The sequence below is a fragment of the Tachypleus tridentatus genome, chromosome 11 (genome assembly GCF_004210375.1).
Source record: "Tachypleus tridentatus isolate NWPU-2018 chromosome 11, ASM421037v1, whole genome shotgun sequence".
NCBI classification, from domain to species: domain Eukaryota; kingdom Metazoa; phylum Arthropoda; class Merostomata; order Xiphosura; family Limulidae; genus Tachypleus; species Tachypleus tridentatus.
The window spans coordinates 63,938,223-63,964,268 of NC_134835.1; the positions used below are offsets into that span (position 1 = coordinate 63,938,223).

General features: G+C 30.0%; 1 protein-coding gene across 8 annotated transcripts; it reads left to right on the forward strand.

Moving 5' to 3' along the window:
* The first annotated feature begins 74 nt into the window (after positions 1-74).
* On the forward strand, positions 75-26,046 carry mus201 (rad2 superfamily protein mus201). Of its 8 annotated transcripts, none has more exons than XM_076467562.1 (14): positions 98-303; positions 2,637-2,749; positions 3,408-3,521; positions 4,322-4,497; positions 5,621-5,835; positions 7,796-7,991; positions 14,098-15,412; positions 16,934-17,094; positions 19,080-19,229; positions 19,785-19,998; positions 21,758-21,902; positions 23,477-23,665; positions 24,417-24,501; positions 25,011-26,046. In XM_076467562.1, the coding sequence occupies exons 3-14, from the start codon at positions 3,434-3,436 to the stop codon at positions 25,554-25,556; spliced, it is 3,480 nt and encodes a 1,159-aa protein (XP_076323677.1). In that variant the 5' UTR covers positions 98-303; positions 2,637-2,749; positions 3,408-3,433; the 3' UTR covers positions 25,557-26,046. The 8 variants fall into 8 exon arrangements, with proteins under 8 accessions (XP_076323680.1, XP_076323677.1, XP_076323681.1 ...); XM_076467566.1 differs by having other exon boundaries at positions 165-303; positions 2,637-2,719; XM_076467567.1 differs by lacking the exon at positions 98-303 and adding an exon at positions 874-995 and having other exon boundaries at positions 2,637-2,719.

Consider the following 26,046-nt stretch of genomic DNA (forward strand, 5'->3'; position numbering starts at 1 on the left):
CTTATGCTGACGTTGCTTCCGGAGGCAGTTTGGAACTCGGTAGTAAGTGTTGCAACTATGAACCGACGATTTTTATGCGCTACGCGCTTCAGCACTCGGCAGTCGTGTTTTGTGAGCTTCGTAGCTGAGCTGTTGTTGTCCCTAGACGTTTCCATTTTATAATAACAGCACTTATAGTTTACCGGGGCAGCTTTAACATGGCAGAAATTTGACGAAATGACTTGTTGAAAAGGTGGCTTCCTATGATACTGCCACGTTGAAAGTCACTGAGCTCTTCAGTACGACCCACATACTTTTGGCCATGTAATGTATATGTTCAGTTCTATCTAAGAGGCATAATAATCCTTAACCGAAGTCTTCCTATGTAACAACGGGAAGTTTGCGTACTTATAATGTTAAAGTCCGGAGTTTCGATTCCATGCATTGTACACATTGGATAGCTCAATGTGTCTTTGCTTTGAAAAAGCAACGTTAATCAACCTTACTTTAAAAACATAATTTAATTTAATTAATAAACATATTATATTAAAAAATTGCATGCAATCTTTAAAAATATATATATATGTTGAATTTTATGGTATTGACAATGATACCAAAATGTTAATAGTCTTCGGTATATATTTATGTAAGCACTTTTCGTGACTGATAGGAGTGTGTTTTCTATAGAAAATGGTATACAAATTACATAACTACTGTGTAATTATATAGATTTTGCAGTATCATTTTAACGAAAGACGAAAATTTTATATACAGATTTTTGTTAACTTATCAGATGCCGTATTTTTTATTGATAAGCACTGTAAATTACAATAACAATTAAGAGAGATATTAACAACTTGAATTTGTATTGTGAAAATTAAACTGAGAGTTTAAATAAAAAGCTATAAGGCACAAGATTTGTTGCATAATAAAAATACCATTTTCCATTAGGGCTAGTAAACTTGAGCAGAACAACTGCATGACTATGAAAGTTTGTGTTTATTGACGCTTTACCGGTAATGGTATAGTTATGTGTATTTGTATAAGTTATTTAATGTAATTGTTAATAGTCAACATAGAATACTCGCAACGTTTCTAGTTCATAACCATGCATTGAAACATTATTACTTTTGTACTGGTATATTAATTTAATGTAGTAATTACTGTCTGATTCGTGTTATATATTGTTACAAAGGCTGAACTTGTATACTATATATAGTTTTTAACTAAGATTTTCAATTCAGCCTTAAAAGAGTGTAGAAATAGAAGTAATTACTGGTATAAAATAAATTATTTTCTGCTCCTGTTGAACTATATTTAAAATCATGAATCCATTGGTTTCCACAAAAGGTTTTCTCTGAACGTGAGTATACTTGCAGTTGATTAAAGTTGTGTGTTATGTTCATAGTAAAGACTAAAAGAGGTTATAGAAAAACCTGAAATCAGCCACTATGGATCTTGTAATAATAATAATAGTACTTTTAATCATTATATAAATTAATATAAATGTTTTTGTGGTGCTTGTTAGCATTAAGACTCCTCACTTAAAGTTGAAACATTGCAGTAGTCAAGGTTGATTAATCTTTACCTCAAACATAAATTTAAGTAAAAATAAAGCCTAGGTGGTGCTAGACTAACAGTAACTAATAATGCTGAATGATATTTTATTTATATATGTGTGTGGATTTCCATTACAAGTATTTTAGAATAAAAGTAAAACAGAAATCTATCTTGATTAACTAGCTTAAATCCACACTCATATTAATGTTCTGAAACTAATCTTTATCATTTGAGCCACCAACAGATTTTTTTTTTTTTTAGTAAATGCATGTTAATACATTCAGGATATCATACTTTGTATCACACATTTATCTTTTCGGATAGTTGGGAACTGACATGATATTGAGACTGAAGAAATGTATTTTCAATGTGTCATTCAATCCATTGAAGCAGTGCTTTATTACAAGTAGTTAAACTAATATAATTTTGGGATGTGTTTATGGGCTGTTTAAAACTCAAAAGAAGTAATTGTCTCCATACAAGCCACTAGGCTTCACAATACTGTGTAAAGTTTTGGACTTATCAAAGATAGGATATTGATTGGAAGTGATTCAGAGGAGAGCTACTACTAGTAATAGGATAATTGTAAGGATGGAAGTTTTATCTTATCGAGATAGGTTAGGATTTCATAACTTATTTTCCCTTGAGAAAGGAATGTAAGAGGTGATTTTATTGAAGTGCACAATAGAATAAGAGAAAACGTTTAAGATTAGGAAAATATAGACTAGGTTTCAGTTTAAATAATCAATTCCATAAAAGGGAGACTGACTTGCAAAATCAGTTGCTGTCAACAGCAGTGGAAGTCAGCACTTCATTAGAATTTAGGAAACTAACTGACAATTTCCTGTAAAAAAAGGGGAAGAGGTTAATTTTTCATAGGCAGGTGAACAAGGACAGTCTGTAAGGACTAATGGCCCTCTATTGTCCATGGATTATATTAAAATATTTTTTTAAAAAAAACTAATGTGGATTCATGTGAGATAAACTTTCTCTTACTAATCTGTTAATCTTTTCTCAAGGATGTTTTTTATCTTGACTTGTTATTTGAGTTTATAGAAGGCCTTGCTACATAGATCAGTTAAAAATCACATCTGCAGGTTATGGAAAGACTAGTTAGTTGGAGAACTGGTACTTTACTGGAGTTTAAGAAGGCAGTCGATGACTTTCTGAAAAATGAAAGGTGGATTTGAGTTTCAACTTTTTTGCTTAGGTGAATTATAGATAACTTCAGCAAATCAACTAGTATTGTGTTGTTAATTTATTTCTTATAATTTTAATGATTATTGCCATTAGTTTTTAGTGCTGTGTTATTTCTACCCACCAGTAAATATTTTTTTGTCATTATTTATTTTAAAAATCTGTCTTGTCATAAAAAAATTGCTCAGTAAACATAAATTTTTAATTTTCTAATGTTTAATAACACTATTGTCCCTCATTAGACAGACATGTTTTATGTTGATTTATTCTTCAACCATTTTCAAAGATCTTTGTTTTTATAGAATTTTTTAATATTAAATATTTCTAATAAACACTTTCGTGTTGTTACTTTAGTTCTCTTTGAAAGTTGTAGTGCATTACTTTACTGAAGAAATACCTTAGTAGTTTGAAATATCTGCCTACTACAGTTGGTGGATGAGAACTATAGTGGAATTAAAGATAAATCTGTAACAATCTCACTTAAAAGTTTTATAATAATCATAGTTTAAGGTATTATAGATATTGTACTCAAGACTATCTACTTGTATGCTTAAATGTTCAAACATTTCTGTGGCAGTTAAAATGCTCAAGATCCTTAATAAGTGTTTACCAACAGAATTTGGAACATTAATATTTTGCCAAATTATGTCTGTTTAACTTTATCCAAATAGCTTCCAGTTATTGCAATATTTGAAATATGGGAGTGCAAGGATTGTGGCAGCTGTTAACACCAGTAGGAAGACCTGTTACTCTGGAGTCTCTAGAAGGCAAGACTTTGTCAGTTGGTATCCTTCTCTTATGAACTTGTACAATTGTATTGTTGTACCAAAACATATTCATCTGCTAAGTTTTCCCTTCTTTGTCCATCTTTGATATGATTTTTTTCTTCTTTGCTTTAGGTTTTTATTTAATTCCTTATTTAACTGACATCAAACACACCAGAACAAGGCATTTCTTTCACTGTCATTTTCAAGCAAGATGGAATATTTATTTACTTCTTCTAATTTTTTAAATTTTTATCAATGTTCTTGTTTATTTCAGCATTTCTTGTTGTTAGTGTGTGTTTTCTAGTAGAAGATCTGAACAAAATGTTAGATTTTTGTTCTGTATTTATTTCTTTACCCTTTTAAGATGCTGATTAATTTTACCAGGTTAATAAAAAGGCAGTTTATATATGTATAATGTTGTACTGTATACTTCTAGTTAAAAAAAAAAAAAACAACACTGTCCTAGTTGGGCATGTATTTCTATGTTGCTACAGGGAAAAAACTGATTTCTACTAGCTCCAGGTCTATGGACCATGGTGAATGTTGAACCGTGATTTTGATGTTATCCATACATCTCTTGGATACTTGGGTTATTGAAGAGTTAAATTAGATAAATATTACCTTATGTATATAAAACTATTCCTTCACAGAATTAACAGATGTAAGTATCTGGTTAAATCAGATAGACTATCCTTATGTATATAAAACTATTCCTTCACAGAATTAACAGATGTAAGTATCTGGTTAAATCAGATAGACTTATCAAAAGATAAATATTATCTTATGTATATAAAACTATTCCTTCACAGAATTAACAGATGTAAGTATCTGGTTAAATCAGGCTGCCAAAGGTTTTAGAGATTCTCAGGGTCACCCTGTCCCCAATTCTCATGTCTTGGGTTTATTCCATCGACTGTGTAAGCTGCTGTTCTATAAAATCAAACCTGTGTTTGTGTTTGATGGAAGAGCACCTCAGCTAAAGAAGCAGACATTGGTAAGAACCTTAGTATAACATCTTTTAAAATATCAACTTCACAGTGTATAAACAGAAATTTATTATTGAACTGTGAAATAGTTCTTCATTAATCAGATAGTTCTTTGCCATTTAATTAACCAGTTTTTAGTCTTGAAAAAAGTCATCTTTTATATAACTGTGAAAAATAAAGAAAAAACTTCCTTGGTTCTTTTAATTTTTATAGCTAAAGTTATAACAAACCTTGAATTAAAACTTTATTTCTCTGAGCACATATACTGTAAATACTACATATTTCTACAGAAGCTGATAATAAAATGTTTTTGTCAGCATTGCTTATCTTAGCACGTTTTTTATGCATAAATGCACACATTTTAGTGTCATAGATATAATCTGCTTTATAAAATTTTTGTTCATCCTGTGGATATAAACTAAAAGTACCTTTGTGTTCCTTTTTTAATCCTATTTACTGTCATGTAGTTTTCAATGAAATTGAGATAATTTGTTTGCATTATGCTTATATTTGACACCACATATTATTCCTTGTGGTGGTGTGGGTGAAAATGTTTCCTATTTTATGGGATTCACTACTGAAAAAACTTGCTTGGAAGCAGTGCTATTTTCAAAATGTGTACTAACCAAGGAGGAGGAGCTCTTAGTGGAAAAACAATAAAAATATCATAGGTATACCAGATGTAATGTACATCTTAAAATGTTATTACAGGTAGGGAGTAATTAATGAGAAAATAAAAAAAAATCTAATGTTTTACATAAAAATGTAACTGGACATTTTTTTTTCTAAGTGGGCCTCCAGGAATTAAAGTAATTCAAATGCTAGCATAAACTCTGATCAGAGCCCCTAGATTTTAAAAATTAATTGTTTTATTACATTTGTGTGTCAGTAGTGAAAGTCATATCTGTTGCTGTTTTGTTCCTTGCAAGTATAATATCCATATTTTGTATTTACTTTTATAATAGTTGTGAGTTTAATTTTTCACAAAATGAACTAACTTTAGATGGTTATTATATTTGTAAATTCATATTAACATTAGTAGATATAACCAATGTTGATAAATAATTTATATGCTTGTCCTAATTTAGTTGGTCCCATTGACAACTAAAACTAATAAAATCATTGTTGCAGGCAGCTCGGCAACAGAAACGAGAAGCGGCTCTGCATACAGGAGAAAAAATTGGGCGTAAGATGCTGACAGCTTTTCTTCACAGTCATTTGATTCAGAGCAGAGGAGGAGATAAACATCAGAATGTGGAAAAATCAGAAACTTTTTCCTCTAAAACCAGTTCAAGAGATGAAGGTTTATTCAGGCTGCCTCCTCTGTCTGAAAAAGTTAATGAGGAGTAGGAATAACTCTCACTTTCTTTATTTTTTAATATCCTTTTTCATCCTCAACATTGTTATATGTATCTCAGAATGGTTGGTATGGGTATTAACATTTTTATTGATAAGGAGGGAACAATGTAACCGATTAGTTACATTGAACCACAGATATTTTCATCTTCATTTTACCCATCAACATTATATTCATCAGTGGTTACAGTCATCACTAGTTTGTTGGCTGGCTACATCTTATGCTTGACACCTTCTTATATACTTATCACTTAAAATTGTGCTGGCAACATTGTTTACTTCCTTCAACTTAAATATCTTGTGTAAGCAAACAGGTATGGTTAGGTGTCAGTTGTTGGTGGCTAATATGTACATACCGAAGATACATAGGAGGAATATCAACACACCAAAATTAAAGAAACCCAAATGAATTGCTCCTTTTACAACAGAAGTATTATCCAAATGCAGAAGTGTATATAGAATTCTGTGTGATAAGAATCCTCAAACTTTTTCACACACACACATGCACGGTTATGTATTGAAAATAGAATTCTGTAAGAAAAGTCATTAACTTAATACTTGCTCTGTCCAGTTAGATTAAAATATTCACCACCAATTAGTTTGCTTTTTTGCTACCATACATATTCTCGAAGAGATAAAATACACTTATTCTACAATAAAAGGTTTGGTTTGGATTTTATTGTTACAGCTATTATATGGCACAAAGTGACTTTTGTGGCACTGAATTTTAGTGGCAGTCATGTTACAAGTAGTACAACAGTCAGTTAATTATATTTCAAGAATAAAAAGTTTAACGTGACTGTTCCCCATTGATTTGATAATCAGTTTTAAACATTTTGGGCTTGTAAGTTTGGTTTTCTTGAAAATTTATCACATTCAGAATGGGAAGGAGGGTCATAGCTTAGATAACTTCTCTCACTTTTACTGTTGAATGAGAAGTTATTAGGTGTGTGTTTTCTGTAATAATAATCTTGTTTATGACATTTAATAAAAATGATACCGCATTTAGTGGGAGTTTTTCACTCTCAAAAATATTTTCATATATCTCCAGTACATGGGTCTGATGAGTACCTTCTCATTTTAGGTACTCTTACCTTGAAATACAACATGTGTTTTTTAACCACAACTGAATGATTTCTTGTAAACATTACTTCATTGCGACTTATAAACTACTTTGTAATTAGTGGCAACTTTATTAGTTCTGTAACTACAAAAATGGTATAATTTCATTAAGTAAAGCAGTTTGGAGTGTGCAACCATGAAATTGGTTGATCTCTAAGCAATATTTTCATGGTACTGAGGATATACATAAGATTTTTATAGAATTGTTCTTTGTCAACATTTCACACGTTCTACATTTGTATCATAAAATAAAAGATTTAAACACTTCAAAATATGGCCAAAGCTGGCATAGAATAACTTTGTTATCTTTAAATAACACCATAATGTTTAATCACATCCCATGACAATGAATCACTTAGTAAAGACAATTTTATTTTAAACATGAACAATTAAAACTTAATTTAAAATAGGAAAATTACCTAACATGGAGCAGAATTGCTCAAATACATCTACCAAGAAATTTATGCATATGAAAAAAATAAGTTTGTAATAACAGACATGTTCATTTCTGTAAATCACCATTTGCTATTACCATTACAGGAGAAACAACATCTGCATTTGATTTTTGTTTTATGCTCAATTGTAGATAAAACTCCTAACAGATTTTTTATATTTTCAGGTTACAATAATAACAAAACTTGTGCTTTAATCTGTTTATCTCTTTTTCTCATCTTTTTGGATTATCTTTTGTAAGCAGCATTTTGTAGTTTTTGCACTAAATCTTTAAAATATTGGCTTGCTTATAACGTAATAAATGGTATTATAATTAATGCTATTGAATAGCAAAACTTCAAGTGTAATTCTGTTATAATAACTTTGTTTTGAAAGATCTGAGATTGAAGATCATTGGGAAACAAGACAACATCATAGAAACTTGATAGAAGAAGAATTTCAGAATTTAGACAATATTGATGTTAAATCAGAAGATTTTCACTCTCTACCTCCAGAAGTTCGACATGAGATTTTAATATCTTTGAAAGAAAGGAGAAGACGAGGGTGGAGCCGCCGTGAAGAATTGCCTGACGTAAGAACTTATTAGAATTAAGTTAATGCAACAAGTGTTGTTTTAAGTTTACACATTCACTGTAAGCATCTTGTCAGTTCTGATTCTTCCCTTTATATTTTGTCTGTAATTTAATTTATTAATCCATTCAGAACCTGAGAAATGTCTCTTGATTTTTTTTCCCTTCTCATAGTGGAAATACTTTATGCAAATTGTATGAAATTAGCACTATATTTCAAGATAGTATCTAGTTTCCATTTACAAAAATTCATACAATTCGTTTGATTACTTCTATCATTTTTAATGTGAAATTACCAAAATTTGTTGCTAGATACTATTTTTGAAAGAATGTTAAAAATTATTTCTTTCATCTTAGTTTAATTTAATTTTTTTCTAGTATTGATCTGATATTTAATGATATTATTCTTCTCAAAATTATTTTATATGTATAATTAGTTTTTATAAATAATAAGTTCTTTATTTATGTAGATTATTTTAAATGTGATAATTTCAACAGTATATTCAATAAAAAAAGATTTGTCATCCAAATATTTTGCTGTCATGTACTGTTACCTATCTAAATTTATCTAATGTTTTACCATAGAATAATATTTCTGTGGCTTTCAAACAGATATCATTTAACTCAAAAACATTATCAGAAATGAAAAAAAAATTTATAAGAAATTTTCCAGATCCATGCATTTTTCCAAAGTAGCTTTAAGATTCTTTGTTCAGTTCTGTGGAGCCTCAACATGTCAGCAAGCCACAAGTAACTGATACACAAAGTATTTATTTTATATTGACACAGAACACTTTCCTTATAACTATTATTAGCTGTTAGCTCTCAGTGTTTTGAAAGCTGAATTTCATTGATAATTGTTCAAACCATATGTCATATAATCATGAAAAGATAGTGATGAAAGAATATAATAATAAAACCACTGAAGAAAAGTGGTTTGAAGAACAAGACATGAATCATCATATTTCCAAAGGATGATAAGATCTTGGCAAATTAAAATCTATACTTCAACATTTTTGTTAATTTATTATTCTTTCAAAGTGTTCTAAATGTAAATACACTTTTTTAAAAATGTTCTTTAATTTTGAATAGATAAACAGTTATATGTTTATGATAAATATGTTTGATAGATGTGTTGCTTTAAATATAAAATAGATTGTCAAAAGAAACAAAATGTCATGGTATTCTACTAGTTTCCTTTATCTTATGCCACTAAACATGCTCGCCCTTTCAGCCGTGGGGGTGTTACAACATGATGCTCAATCCCACTGTTGGTAAAAGAGTAGTCCAGGGTTGGCAGTGGGTGGTCTTACACTGTAAAATTAGGGATGGCTAGTGCAGATAGCCCTCATGTAGCTTTGCATAAAATTCGAAAACAAACAAACAAGCCTTTACCTTATGTCTCTCTCTGTTCTTTCCCTATAAACAGGCATCTGTCACTTGCATTTTTTTTATAATCATAACCAAGTTTGTCATGTGAGAATGAAATGTATCTGAAGTGATCTAAGTTGCTATACCTGAAGTGTCTATAGATCAGTTCCTTGGTTGCATCTTGATTCTTTTTATCCTTACTTGACTCAAGTGTTCTTTATATTTCTTCATTGTTTATTTCTTTATGCTGAATTTCTGTTTCTGTGTAAACTTTTTTAGCCAAATTGGATTTTGTGCTGTGAGTTTTAATTTGCTATTTGTGCTAACTTTATAGCACAATGTAATTTTCTTTATTTCATTAACCTTACAAGCATTCTGTTTAAAAGTTCTGATTTTAAGATTGCCAAGCTTTAGACTTTGTTTGGTTTCTTTTATATCTTAATCTTGTTAAGACCAGTATACACTTTTGAGATGACAAGTGGACAACTGCAGATAAATTTGAAGATTTAAGTAAATATAATAATTCTAACTCTTTCAGGATTTTTTTTATTTCATAGCCCATATTATCCATTTATAACACAATGTAATTTGCAAAGAAAAATGAAAAACAATACCATTTTACTGTAAAATGTGATATTATTACAGCTAGAAACCTCATACTAATTTGGGGTGGAACTGAAAGAAGCAAAGCATTGCTTGTGATTTCTGTTGAATTTCAATCATTAAGGATGTTAATCACAGGGTAACTTAACGGTTTGCTGAAACTGTCTTAAGATAACCACAGGAGAGTCATAAAGAAGGATGCTTTAATTTGAAGTTACAGCTTCAGTTCCTTTGCAGAACAAACTCATTCAGGAAGACTACGAATACATATTAAAATTGATTTAGTTATCCTACAGTGAAGAATGCTTACAGGATAAGTCAGACATGTGTGACACAAAAGACACCAATTTGGATGGTCATAAAATAATTGAAATGGGTTAAAAAAAAGATTGGACACCTATTAAAGAGAGTGCTTCTATATTCCTACTTGTGAAATCTGCTATGCAACAAACATTACTTATAGCAAACCAAAAGGTTTAACCATAGCAGGAGGTAACAAGAACCTGATCTTTCCAATAAAGTTCTGATGCCAGCAGCAAAGGTTAAAGATGATTGTGAGTGAGAACACTCAAATCAATAATGTCAAACATCAGGGAGAAAATGAACAATATTATACCTATATTTTATTTAGAAATAGATAAATTCTATTTTACATTATTCTGTAGATAATATTAAAATATAATTTTCACTTTCTCTCTCTATGTAATGTTTCTACAAGTTAAGATTAAGCTACTTTCTCTGGTCAACAGTTTGTTTTGAGCCTACTGTTATGCCCAATTTTATTGTATTTCAATGTGATCACTATTGTGTTACTTGCAAGCATCACGTATATGCCATTCATAACTTTATTCGTCTCTTTCACATAAAAATTCCAAAAATGTGATAGTACTAAATGTTAGTGAAAGAGTGACATTGTGCAGACTCAACATTCATTCTTATGTTCTGTTGCAACTTTTAGTAATTTATTTGTTTCTCTGTCAACCATTTTGCAAAAGGCTTGGTATAAAATACACCAGTTCGTCTACACATTTGCACAAGTTAAGTATCTGCATTATAACTTTTGATACAGCATGTATACTTTCACAAAATTTGGTAGATTTTACTAAAGCTTACAAGTATTTTGTATACCAAACATCAGATGTTTTAATTGAAATATTTTTACTAAAGATTTGTTTGTGAAAATAGTGTTTTGTTACTAGTCTGAGTGAAAAGTGATTTCATGTTATAATTAAAAAAACTAGTTTTGTCCCAAAAATCTCATGTATTATTTGCATAATCTCTAAAACTTCCTAAATACAAATGTTTGTTGTCAGCAAGGCTTTATATTTTATGTTATTTTCTATACTCTAATTATGTAAGGCCTGCCACTTGACAAATATTACAAAAAATTAGAAAATAAATATAAATTATGCTTTTTTTCATGCTAGAATAACTACAAAAGATACAAATGTTTAGTCTAAGAAGATTAAGTCTCATAATAGTATATATTTATATACATATTTTTCAGTATATTGACCTTACAGTCATGATGCCTAGCTAACATTACAGAACTTGCATTGAAGTGGTGCATGTGCACTCAAGTAGTCAACTAGTATTTTGTAATACAAGTCACATTTCAGTTATTATAAATTATATATGTATATAGATTATTACTGTTTGGAAATAAATTATTAAACTTATTTTTCTTAAAATATAGAACAACAAATTAAGAAGTAAAACAAAGAATTATCTCTTCTCACTATGACCTTTGAACTTAGTTGCTGCTGGACATAGGTTGCTAAGGCTTTTAGAAATTTGCACTTAAAGATACGAAACAATTTTTTTAGTTTTTATATATACAGTTGAATAACCAAAAAAGCATAAATAACTATACTGATACCATAGAATTCCACAAAAAGTTATCAAGCTTAGTAACTGAGATACATTTAGATTAAAAAAAAAAATGAAACTTTGAGCAGACAACTTACCGTCTTGAAATCATCATTTGAAAGAAGGTGGTAGCCTTTTCACAGATTGCAATGGCTGAGAAAACTACCAGGGGACATTCTAGGCTGTCAATTGGTCTTTCACACCATATATTGAACTAAGTTTATATAAGGGATTGTTTTCAAAATTGGAAAGAAGTCAATAGTGCCACTGTGTTTGATTCAGTATATAAGCCATACATCAGCAAAATAAAAGGATACAAGGATCTTATTTTATATTCTAGCTTGTCAATATTAGTAATATGGGTTTCTTATATGTATGAAACTACAGCCTTAGTATTTTAACATCACAAACATCTAATTTTAAACAGTGCTACATTCAACATACCATGTGACTCACTAAAATCCGCGAAACTTTATTGATCTTACTTGTATATTTTTTATACTTTAATTTACCAACTGTAGTGGTCACTATTTCCAGCTCTGAATTGTAAAAAATGCTGTAAAGAAGCTGACACTGGTTCATCAGTCACCCAGGATGGAGGAATTAATTTAATATGATAAAGTATATCTGGTAGACAAGAATGCGAGTCAATGAGATATTTTGCCATCACTTGTCGTACTACCTAACTCAAACTTAGATTACCTGATGTTTTGTCACAAAAGAAAATTTATGCAGCTTTCAAACATGTATAAATCCTATTAGATATTTTCAACAGGAGCTATGATTTATAACAAAGTAACTGACTTCTCATGTCATTTTATTCACTTCACATTGATGTAAATAGTTTATGATCTGCTCTATTTATCAGTATTTGAAGTTTATCTGTAACTATTTTTAAAGCTTAAGTTCATTAGATGTTCAGATTATATTTAGTGAGTCAACAAAAAGGTGTGAACACCTGTAATGAGAGAAGCAGAAAAAATGTTTTTGGATGATTGGAACAAATTTAAATACAAATGTGTTGTTTAAAGAAAGAACTGCTTGGTATATGGAAAAAATGGAAAAATGTTATCAGATTTGAAACACTTAAGAGTTCAATAGATTTAGTATCATGTGGTTGCAGTGCATGATCTCCAAACTTATGGATACAGGAAAATAACAAAGAGGCTTTAGGAAATGTGCTAAATAAGTAGTATTGTTAGGATACTTGGTATCTGTAAATTAATTGGGTTGTGAAATATTTATTTGTCAGTACCATATACTATATTACTGACCTATAAATATTCCAGTTAAAGGAAGTAAGAATACGTGTTATGAAGAAGTCATTGTTATGAGACAGAAGTTTAGATATAATAGCATATTATAAAGCAAAGTAGTACAATGCCAATCAAAGTAATTCTGTAGTCACCACATTGTTCTTAAAAGCTACACAGAGAAATGAAATGTTATCATGAACAAAAGTATGTGTATATTCTAAAACAAACTTATATAGCACTCTTGAATCTTTTCACTGTATTCTAGGTCAGGAAATAGAAAATATAGTGCAGACATTTTGACACAGATTTTTAACTCTTTCGAGTCTATAAAGAATAAAAGATATTTGGTAGTAGTAAATGCTTAATTTTTGTTATGCTTTAAGGATAAGTAGATAATATATGTGTAAAATATGTAAAGAATGTTTATTAATTAACATTTATTCATCACTTTAAAGTATTTAAACACTGACTGTATAATGTTAGTAATAGTAGACCTATTTGTAGTCTAATTTAATACATAAACATAAATGTAAGGCTTAGCTGAAACATTACTTGGTAAATTGGCTAAAACTCAATATCATTAAACTTATTTTGCTGTTATGTGACTAAAACTATCAAAAAAATAATTAACAAAAACAAACCTTCTAACAAATTAACATATATATTGAGCATTCAACATAAACATCATGGTTGACCTAAGAAAAATCAGATGATATATTTGTTGCTAAATAACAATGTACATTGTTGAACATTGCCAGAAAAGAGTGTTCTTAAGAATGGAACAAGGGTTGTATAAGATATAAAACTTTACATTGTTAAAAGAAATTACTACATTATAGTAATTAAGGTAAACATGTATTTGAATTTCATTTTATTTCGAAAATGTTAATGTTGAAAAATGTCTTTGCAAAAGCATCTTATTATAGACAAAAAAAATATTGTATACACAGCTTGTTTTTTCTCACACTTGTTTACAGATAGAACACTGAGAATTGTTTTTTCATTTTAGAACTCTCAGGACTTTTCAAAATACCAGATGTCTAAATTGGTACATCGTAGTTACCTTCAAAAGATGATAAATGATGTTCAAAAAGAAATGAATGCCCAGGAGTCAGGAGAAATATTGTCTGAGTTGTATGCAGAAGAAAATATACATGAAGCAGAGTCAAGAAGAATTATTTCGGATGATACTTCCCATTATATTCTCATCAAGAAATCCAAGTGCTCTCCAAAAAGAAATTGTATTAATCAGTCACAGGGAAAGGAATCAACCAGTCAACTACCTGAAGAAACTGGAGACAAAAATAATTCTCCTCAACCAAGAGATGACATTTATTTACCTGATGATGAAATTAAAAAATTAACTCCTCTATTAGGGTGGGATAGCCATACAAAAAGCTGTGTAGAACCAAGTTCTATATTTGGAAATGAATCTTTATCAAGTAAAGATAAAGCTTTATCAGTAGAAAATGATGATATAAAAGAAATATCTTTATCACAAGTTCCTTCTTGCTCCTTGGCAGAAAGCAAATTAATTGTGAAATCTACTTTCCAGGACAGTGATATAAAACATAGCAGGGGAAACATAAAAAACTTGGTGAATGACTCTCTGTCTGTGTCATGTAAGGAAAGCACTAACAATATTTTTGAACTGAAAAACCAAGAAATTCCTTCTTCTTCTCAAAGCATTGTTGGCCAATCCCAGGTTATGTCTAATGAAACCACCATGTCAGTAGCTAAAACCTGTAGTGATAAAAGCAGTCTCAACACATTTATGTCAGATGTACCTACTTTAGCCACAGATTATAAATACAGTTCTGTTCAACACCTGTCAACTACTAATAATTCCAAAACTTCAAATCTGTGTACAGAAACCTGGAAAAGTTCTGTTTGTCCAGATATTTCTGTTCCTTCTAGCAGTGGTTTTCATCAGCCTGGTATTAACCAATTACCTTTTGCCAAACAACAACTTGAAAATAATGAATCTACTCAATTAAAAATTCATTCTGTTGCAGATGTTAAACAGCCCACTGCTGATAACCAGTTGTTGGGCACTGAAGATTCATTAAAGAAAGGTGAAAGTAAATCAGTACATGAGATAGTGAATAGAGACATTACTTTTATACACAGAGGAGATAAATCTCCTTTATATAAACTAAATAAAAAAGGAGAGCTTGTAGAAGACACACATTTTGAATTTAAAGAAGATAAGAACATTTTGGAAACTGCAGTTTCATCTCTAAAAAGATCTCATTGTGACACCATTTCTAGTGACACAAAGAAATTGAAAGTTTCAGATAAATCCATAGGACAGGCTGTAACAAGTAAGAAATTGTATAAAAGATATTTGTGTGTGAAGATTAAATGTTGTACTTATGTTTTGTAAAGCTGCAAATATAGAGAAAACTAGTTCTCTAAAGTGTATGATGTGAATTATTTGTTTTCATTATGCTGGTTTTTGGTATTTGTATTAGTTTAATAAAAAGAAAACATATTCTGCAGTATTTCTGCTGTTATTAAAAATGTTTATTATTCTATAGCACTTTTTGTTAAAATTACAGATTATCCATTGTTTTCATAACCAGAGTATATTCAGTGTGCTTGTAGGTAGCTTCAGAAATATTCTAGACTTATTTTATCATAAATACTTATACTACACTGACATTAAAAATGTATTCTGTTTTACTGACTTTATCAATTACTATAGCTGAATTTTGTTACTCCAACTAGCTGTTATCAAAAAGAAAAATATTTTATACTACCCTGTCATAATTTTATTCTAGCCTGTTTGTCAAGAACAGTTTCCTTTTTGTTGTCATGAATAGTCTTATTCTAACTTGTACAAATATTTTGTACTGTGACTGTCATATTTTTATTTTAAGTCTTGTTGGTCAAGAACAGTTATTATCCTGAATAGTGTTATTTTAGTAGGAAGTTTATTGATGTATCAGTCCCTTGAATATGACCTTTGTAATTTAGACATTTTATAACCTTTCATTCTAACCAAGTCCCTGAATCTTTAGTCTACCAAAGCAGCTTTGCTTGGAACTTGTATGATCTCTTTTTGCGTACTTTAATTTTGATCACGAATTATACATTTTTTTTAATGTGATCCCAGTAACATAAAAGATATAATTTGGTCTCAATAATATGAAAGGTATAGCAATACCTGAGAGAAAATTATCAGTGAGAATAATTTCTTAAAAGATTAGGGAATGATAAATAATTCTTGAAAAATGTCATAAGAGAGTTTTGTTTTAAGTAGATTGTTTCTGTCTCTTTCTAAAATGGGAGATGTTTTGGCTTCTATATTTTACCAACATTAAAACTTCTACAGTTTCATAAACAGGTTAAAGCAGTCTATTGAAGCCAAAACTCTGTTGTGTCGACAATACCTTTGAAGAAATAAATATCATAGCAGAGGAAAGTTTATGCTATAATATCAAGTAAATTGAAGCTGTCATCAGAAAGCAAATTTTTGAATGAACAAGTATAGTTTTATTACATTAAGAGAGAAAAACAAGTTCTTTAGCATATTGAGAAATTTACACTGAAAGAAATGTATCATGAGTTTTCATAAAATTTTGCAAGATTCCAAAAATTAGCTACTATTTAAAAGTATGTTAAAGCAACCATACAAAATGTAATATAGATCAAATATAGTTTTACTGAAACTCATGAATTAATGCAGTTTTCAGTCAAGGACAAAATTTCAATTATTTTTATTAAGAAAACTTGTAATGTTTTGTGTCAGAGTTATTGTGTTATAGTATTAAAATCTAAGATTTATGTTATGAAGACTTTGTTTTGAATGAAGATGTTACAAGTTTTTCATCCACTCTCAGGTGAATCGAGTATGGAAGTCAGAATAGATCTAACTGAAGCTGTAGTAGAGGATGACCTCTTTCCTGTAGACATTTTCTTGCCAGACAAAGAAGAATTTCAATCACCTGTTGATGTTAAAAATGAAGATTTAACATCAGATACACAGAGGGAACCTTCACAGGTTATACATATGCATTTAAGCATATATATAGTGTTTGTACAAATAATTGTTCACATTTTGAAATGTAATAAATTTCCAAGAAAAAGAAAACAATAAGTTATTATAAGTCTTTCAACAGGCTCCCACAAACTAGTAGGGTACATTTTTTAAAACAAAACAAAACTATCCAACCAAAATTTTCTTAATTTGAACCAAAATTTTTTGCACATTTCTACTGACTAAAAGAAGGCATTTCCCACATAGTTTTTAACATAATGGTGGCAAGGAGTGATTTGAAATCATAAGGCGAATGAAATCCTTCAGCACATCATGAGCGTAATGGCCAAGCACCAAAGCTTGGAAATCTCCCAAGTGACATGCAGAGGTATTCAAGAACCATTTAGAATCATCATGGCAAGCTCAGTACCATTATATTCCTTCAGCTGCTTTCAAATTGTTCATGCCTCCTCATTGTACTGCTAACAATTGTGATGCTTTGACCCTCCCTACTGAATCACAGATAAAATCGTTTATATCTCAGCTAAACATAAAAAGTTGATAGCAGAAGCATAAAACATTGGCAGTTGCTTACTTAGTGATGCTGATAATGTTGCTTTATTGATATATGTTGAATTTACTCCAAATGGGTAGACCTTAGTGCTAGTGAGTATGAAGATGTGAGGATGCTGTATTTCACTTAAAAATTTATCAATTAACAAACAAAAATTAGCTTGAAATAGTCTCAAAAAAGATAATCCTAAACCACCCTCATTGGAAGTTTCCAGGTTGAATTTACTTTTAATATTCAATAAACTGTAGTGTAAAACACCCCTTAGCTTCTGGGGACTTGTTAAATTTTATTTCATCTCAACAGTTATAGCTTAAACTAAGATTTGAGAATTTACTGATAAAAAGTTTGTAAATGGTGACCGTCCAGCAAAGTACAGTCTGTTCTTTGTCATATGGAATTAAGGCTGCTGTTCTTATTGCAGTGCCAGTCCCAACAATTCTGTTATGTAGAGGCACCATAGAACATTGTAATAAGGTGATTATATAAGCAGTTTGTGAACATCTCTTAACACTTGCCTTATTAACTGAGTCATTAAAATTGTACACTTTAACATTCCAGAGAAATTCATCTGCTCACAGCTTATTCTATCAATTCACACCTTTTTTTTTCTCTTCAGGTTAGATATTGCCCAGTTTTGCATATTATGTTCATAAGGCATTAAACAGTGTCCTATCAAGCTGTTGGATTGGCTTTTTAATTCCAGAATCCTAGGCACAATCCCTCTCAAAACCTAATACCACTGGTCTTGTAACTATGAAGACACTTAAGTTTATAGTATAAATCCCACATCTAGATGCACATATTGATCCCAAAGACTACATTAGGAAATTGTTTGATGTACTGCTAAATCACTTTTTACTCGGTCTTGTTTGACATCTCCAGAAATGTTCTGAGGTCAGTAAAAGTATTATCTGAAACTGTGTAGACTAATGTGTACTTCGTTGTTTTATCTTTATACATTTATGATTGCAATTTGAAAATGGGTACAACTTTTTGTAGGTATCCAGTAATAACACTGTAAATTTCATTAAAGTAGATCTAATCTTATAACAAGGTAACTTGAGCTTTATTTATTTCATTCCTCATAATGAATTAAACTCTATAAATAGCATGGAACCATTTTAATTTATATAGTTGCATTTAGCTGTTAACTTTAGGAACCTATAAATAAATGTTAGTTCTTGATATGAAGACTGTATTATCATGACTATTGATTATAAAGTTAAACTGTCCTAACAAACCACTTTTTTGTAACATATTTGTAAAAACACTAAACCTTTTTTGTAATAAAGAAAAATAAGTTTTTTCATTCTTTTGTATAAGAGAATATGTTAGTAGAATTATTAACAGTGTGTAACTTGTCATTTTATCAGTTTCTATTTTCCTTTGCTGATAGATAATAAAAGGTTTATAAACTTTCATTTTATCTTTATAGGAGTCTAATTACAATGACACTTGTAAAAAATATAACCCCAATGTTAGCCTGGAAGAATTAGAGACAATGCAGAGACAGCTGCAAAGTGAACATGCTCAACAAGAACGTCAGGCAGTGACCATTGCTGACCACATGTATCATGAATGCCAAGTAAGTAATAATAATTTTCATTATGAATGTATAGATATATAATTTTGGTTAGACTGTGGTAAGTCTGTATACATGTCTGGAGATGTGAATTCTGTTAGAAACTAATTATTTGTATGAATAATATTTATTTCCATGGTATGTCTGCAGTTACAGAAATCTGCTTTTTGGACTAAAGTTTATATATGGTGTATGTTTATTTTATTTTTACTTTAAAGCTAAAATTTAGTTCCAAATATTCAAGAATCATCAGTAAGAATATTTAAGAACCAAAGTGTGATGAAAAAAAAATTAATGACAAGGCAATAAAAATAACTTCTGAAAGTGGAACATTTAAATACTGTAAAAAAAAAAAAAAAACAGTAAAACTGCATAGTGAATTTAAACAAAAGGCTTAATTCTGTATTGAACAGACTCATACACTAATGAAACAAGAAGACAACAATAAAAATATCTACAGAAAAGATCTGTGCACATAGATGCTTTTATAAAATTATTTGATACTAAATATTAAATATGATGTCATTACTTAAACTGTCACTGTTTTATGTACGTAAGGTATTGCTGCGACTGTTTGGGGTGCCATATATCGTCAGTCCTCAGGAAGCTGAAGCTCAGTGTGCTCAGTTGGATGCCATGGAATTAACCCAGGGAACAATAACAGATGATAGCGATATATGGTTGTTTGGTGGACACAGAGTTTACAAGAACTTCTTCAATCAAGGGAAATTTGTAGAATTCTATAAAGATACAGATATAAAAACTGAATTAGGTAGGATTTTTCTCCAACTTACCAAGTTTTAACCACATTACAATTTTATGGTTATTTCGTGACTCTACATCAATATTACTTAAAGGTTGAGGTTATTTCAAGTTTTAGAATTGTTGTTGATATAGTTTGATGACTGTTAGAAACTGTGATCATTGTGATAAACTTTCTTATCAATGTTCATTTTTCACAAAGATTGAAATTAATGCAAATTCTCCATTTTGATATTTGATGTATTGGTAGTCCTGTGTTAACTATATCAATGAAAAATCTTAAATTTTAACCTTCAGAGTTCAGTGACTGGTTATTTCAAAACTATTTTAATCCTAAAGCAGCCAAGGTATCAATTCAGGTTAAAGTAAAAGTAATGCAAATATAATTTACCTGTATTTATCACCTTCAACACAGTTCTGCACTCATAAGTTATTTCATGCTATAGCATTGAGTATGTTATTTTGTTTTTCTAAAGTTGTTAATTTTCTGGCAACTTTCAATAAGAATATGATTGACGCTATTATTGTTCATGATTTTTAGATTTCTAGCCAGGCATGATGATTATTTTAATTAGCAAAATAGAGTACCAAATAAAATATGGTAATAAATACCAGTCAAGATTTAAAACTAACTTGATATATAAAATCGAGTTTTCTGATCAACAATAAAAAATATTTTAAGACAGAAACTATTTTTATTTTTTTCAAAATAGTGTTTCACAACTTGAAAAATTATAGAAACTCTTAATCAAATTTATAGGTGTTTATTAAACAAAAATTGGATACTGTTTAATGTTAAAGTTTGCATTAATTTTCATGCTATTTAGTTAAGTACTTTAAATATGAGGTAAAAAAACATTAAATGGTAACAGGAATGACTCTCCAATGTGTAAAAGTTGATGGTAGTGTCAGTTTCATGTTCTACTGATATATATGAGAGTGCTAACTGTTTTATGGATTTTTACATTAAAGGTAATATTTATATAATGTGGAGTACATAATACTTATACATTACATGAGACATTTGGAATGGATACTGACTATCAGGGCAACTCGGAGATTCCTGGAGGCTTGGAACAGAATTCCATATTTGGGACCCTTCATTTCAATACCAAATGTGGTCAATCCTTTATGTTCCCAAATCATTTAATAAACTGCATTTAATACATGTATATTACCATTGTAGTCTACAGTTGTAGAAATACCACTAGCATGGCCCCCTTTGTGATGAGGCCTAGAGCAAATTTGCCACCCTCCCTAAGAGTGGCCATGCTTATCACTAATGCATTTAAAACATGGAATGTTTGAAAACTGTTCTGTGCTGCATATGAGTGAAAAGTGTGCCTGTGTATTGTGTTGAGATATTCTGAATGTTGTCAGTCCTTAGGTATATAAATTGTGAAGCACCTTATAACATAGATATGCATGAGATAAAAGACTTTTAGGGATATACTCATGTTTTGTAGAAAACTAAGTCTCTAAAAATAATCGTTACTAATGAAAATAAATTTGGGGGTTGTCCTGTACTGCTGATTGATTTATGATGGAAAACACTTTCTCCCCTCATAATGAGTATTATTGTAGGATTGGGATCTTCTAATGACATTGAGCAGCTTTAGTTTGCAAAAGATCTTCATAACTTGTGTTCTACTACAAAAGGCATTTCAACAACATCAAAAAGAATAATATGATAAATACATTCCTTTACTAGCTGGTAAAGTTTATTATTTGAGATGAATGTCACTCGTTAAGAATTTTCATTTTTTCAGGCTTGGATCGATGCAAAATGATCAGTTTGGCATTACTGACAGGTAGTGACTACACAGAGGGAGTAGAAGGAGTTGGTTATGTCACTGCCATGGAGATCTTGAGTGAATTTCCAGGAGATGGAATGGATTCACTTAAAGCATTCAGGTACAAGTGATGAACACAATATTACATTATGACTATGTGCATATACTCTTTCACAAAATAACTGGTTTACTAGATTTTTAACTCTTTCACCCCTGCTTGCACCCTGAAAGTTAAAGTGCACATATTTATAACATTTGGAATGTATTTTTATTAAAATTTTTATAAAAATTTTTATTAAATAACATTTTTACTACTTACATCAATGAAGTTGGCATCTAAACATAGTTTATAATTAAATGTTAAAATCATATATGTTTTAATTTTTTTTATTTTAAAAGGAAATGTAAAGAACAAAAATGTTAAGTATGAGTTTTTGTGTGTCACATAACGTGTCCAGTTGTCTTATTGCTCAATTTCTATTTTATTTTGCCCACCATACAATACATACAAGTATCTAACAAGTTAAAAACTTGAGTTTGAGATGTAGACAAGCTAAATATAAAATGAGAACCTCCCACCTCAATAATTTGCTGAGATATAAATATATCTAGAAAATATACTAGAGTGGCTCTGCCCTTCAAATCAACCATTTGAAAGTTCTTAACTAGTACCACCCACTGCTAAGTAGCTCAAGTTTATAACCAATAGAAAGAATCTTCTCCTGTACATAATTCTGACAGTTGTTTAAAAGTGACTTTGAAGGTGAAAGAAAATTTTGCTCTGAATAGGAATGGTACTTTTTCAACCCACATATACTTTACTTAGAGACCCTGTTAAATTACAGGGATTTTAAGAATACTAGTATTGAAATTTGATGGTGTTTGTTTCTTCAAAAATTAATGTTTAAAGCCTACAAAAATTATCATCTCTACACACCCCATCTGCAAATCTAGACAAGGCTTAGTGATAGTACATATGCACTAGTGTAGAATTTTGAACACAGGTACATTCTCAAAATCAGTTTTTTAATGTATGTCTCATTTGCTTTCTATGTTTTAAGAAATATAACTAAAATTGTAACATTTATGAGTAAATAGTAATGTGTATATTTATATACAAGTAACATATAGTAGTTGAAATAGTATACTTTTGTAGGCCAATACATAGTTACACCTACTGCATTTGTGTTATTTTCCAAACTGAGGTAAATTTAAATTTACATTATTACACATTCAAAACATGACAACTTTAAAACAAGGGAGTAGTAAAGTTTATATGTGCCCAAATAACAACATACATATATGCTGCAAAATTCAACAGATATCAAATAGATGAGCAGTGGTACTGTAACATTTGAGATATAAATGGATAGGTGAGGCTCAGAACCTACAATGTTTATTGGACCAGTGCAACTTTAAACTATATAGTAAGTGTTCTCATGCATTCTAATTGCAATTTTATTACCCTTGGAAATATCTTCAGTTAGTGTTGTAGGAAACATAAGCTGCTTAGTCCAATATTGTGTTCTTGGACCAAGGGCATGTATGTTTTGCTCATTCTTTATTAAATTTCAAATTATTTGAAGAATGTAAATCAGTAGATTAAACAATAAATTCACTCTTACTTTACTTATTGTTAACTTTTATTAGTTGCTTTTCTCTTGAAGTATAACATCTACATTTGTATTTTTACAGGTTGTGGTGGGATTCTGTGAGAAAAGCTGCAAGCCCTCCAGGCAACAAGATACGTTCTAAGCTACAGAAGTTTGATCTAGAACCAGGTTTTCCCAGCCAAATAGTTTTTGATGCTTATCTGTATCCACATGTTGATGACTCTTCTGAAAAATTTTCTTGGGGAATTCCTGATCTCCAGCTGCTTAGAGAATATCCTTTGTTTGTTAATAATGATGAGTAATTTTGATATTTTACAGAAACAATTGAAAGAAAAAGTATTCTTACCAAGATATTTTAGAATAAGAGTAATTTAATAATAAAGTAAGACTTTTTATAATTATTAGTTATCAAGCTTTTGAAGAGTAGTCTACTGACATAAATCTGCAACCTTTGTGTCAATAATTCAAGCACTGTTGGGGAAAATATTTGCCTTAGTATTCAATACCACTTTCAGGGTGGATGCAAGAGTTGAAAATAACGGTGGCATTAAAGAGCTGTTACGGTAGCATCTTCTGATACCATTTCCTCAAGAATCAGTATTCCTGATGCATATACAAGGAATATTTTGTTCATCTTACAAAATTTTTCCTACAGTCTGCTACAGATATCCATACTGAATTTGTGTAACCATCTTGTACAGTTGACATCTTTGTAGACAGAAATATTTGGATAAAACAAATTATAGTCGATGATATTTTTGACTTGTTAGTTTACACTACAGTTTGATAAGTTTTACAAGTAACTTCTGTAATATAAACTCAATAACTTCAGCATAATTACACATGAGAGTAATCATTGGGAAATTTATAGTGTATAGATTTTTTTTAGTAGTATTGGTACTATTTCTTGCTCATTAAATCTTTGAACTTGAATTCAGAAGTGTTTTGCAGAATGCTTTTATCTAATTTATGAGTGTTAGTCTACCAATAAAAACGTGCATTATCCTTAAAATATATTTTACATATGCTGAAGAAAAATTTGGGTGGTCAAGGAATAAAATTGATGACCTGTTGCTTCCTGTCATGAAGAAAATTAATGAAAGACAGGTTTGTTATGATGCTAACCACAGTCTATTCTATTTTAACCTCAAAAGGATAATACTTGTTTTATTTATAGATATATTGCATTAAAGATTGGATGAAAGGAAATTCATTATAAGTCATTTTAGTGCAAAACTACACATGGGCCCTCTGTGCTTTTTTGCACCATGGAAAATCAAATATTATATATTTTATGGTTGGAGGTCCATAAACTTTTCCTTTATTTCCAAACCTTAAACAATTTATAATTTAATTATTTGCTTTGATATGTTGTTTTAATTCCAAAATGTTTTGTAATTTTGTTCAGATTCATATGAAATACAGTTTAGTACTTTATTACTTTGTTAATAATGTTAAGAGTACTTCAGTTTATTTAATCATGAGACGTAATATAAAGCAGCTCCACTTTATATTTGCTGTCTAGTTCCAATGAAATCTGAAAAATATTTGAGAAGAGATTTACTCCCATTTTGTCATTTCTTAAATTTTTCTTTATATTTGCTTCTCTATTTTAGACACAGGTAAGAATAAACAGCTTTTTCACAGTTCAATTTACCAAAGAAAAAAACTTATTTCCAAGCAAAAGACTTCAGTATGCTTTGACCAAGATCAGGAAACCATCAGTTGACAAGAATGAAGAGAAGGAGTCTGATTCTAAAGAAAAAATGCTCAATGTTTCAAAAACAGATTCACCTAAACAAAAAGTCAAATGTAGTCCTCAGAAGCAGAATGTGAAATATGGTCAAGTAGAACCTGTTTTATGTTCCGCCACTGGTAATGAAACAGCTAAGCAGAAAAAGAAATGTAGGTCTACAAAAGGAAAGGTAAAGGATACCCACACAGGATCATTCTTACCTTCAATGAAGAATCAGAATGACCCAGTAACTACAGACAACCCATTATCAAAAAAAATAAAGCCAAATAAAAAAGCAAAATCAACACAAGTTTATAAGCAGCTTAATGTGGTACCACGGAAGTCAAGTCAGAGAATTACAAAATATAAAGCAAATGAACTTCTTACTGAACCCCAGTTATCTGAAGACAGCACAGAAAGTGAATAATATTTGGAGTTCATGCAGTTTGTAATTATATATATATATAAAGAAAAAAATGTAATCTTGAAAACACACAGTGCAAAATATAAAAGCCTAACATTATAAAAAATGGTAAGAGTGCCAGTGTTATATCATGTATTTCATCTTGCTGTCAGTGCTAATGAATGAGTATGCAATGAAATATTTGTACCTAAATAATTGTTATTTAAGAAGTGTATGAAGATCTCGTTTTGATACCAACTTATCTGGGAATTTATTGAATTATCACTATATTTTTCCAAGGAATATGTCTACATTATATACTCTGTATAAATATTTGCTATGTTATTTATGAGCTAAGATTTAAATCATGAACAAAAATCACCAATTTTTTAAGCATATGGCCTTCTTTACTTATATAGGAGTAATATAGAACAATTGTATTTAACAGTTTGAAATATCTTTAGGAAAGGGAAAACATAAATATGTGGTATAAATAAAAAACAGATACTTACAA

Bases quoted from the DNA above. Each gene is read 5' to 3' on its own strand.
- mus201 (XM_076467565.1), top strand. From the start codon at position 3,434: ATGGGAGTGCAAGGATTGTGGCAGCTGTTAACACCAGTAGGAAGACCT. The intron at 19,230-19,784 runs GTAAGTAATAAT...TATGTACGTAAG, and splicing joins ACATGTATCATGAATGCCAA to GTATTGCTGCGACTGTTTGG. The intron at 21,903-23,476 runs GTACAAGTGATG...GTATTTTTACAG, and splicing joins GATTCACTTAAAGCATTCAG to GTTGTGGTGGGATTCTGTGA.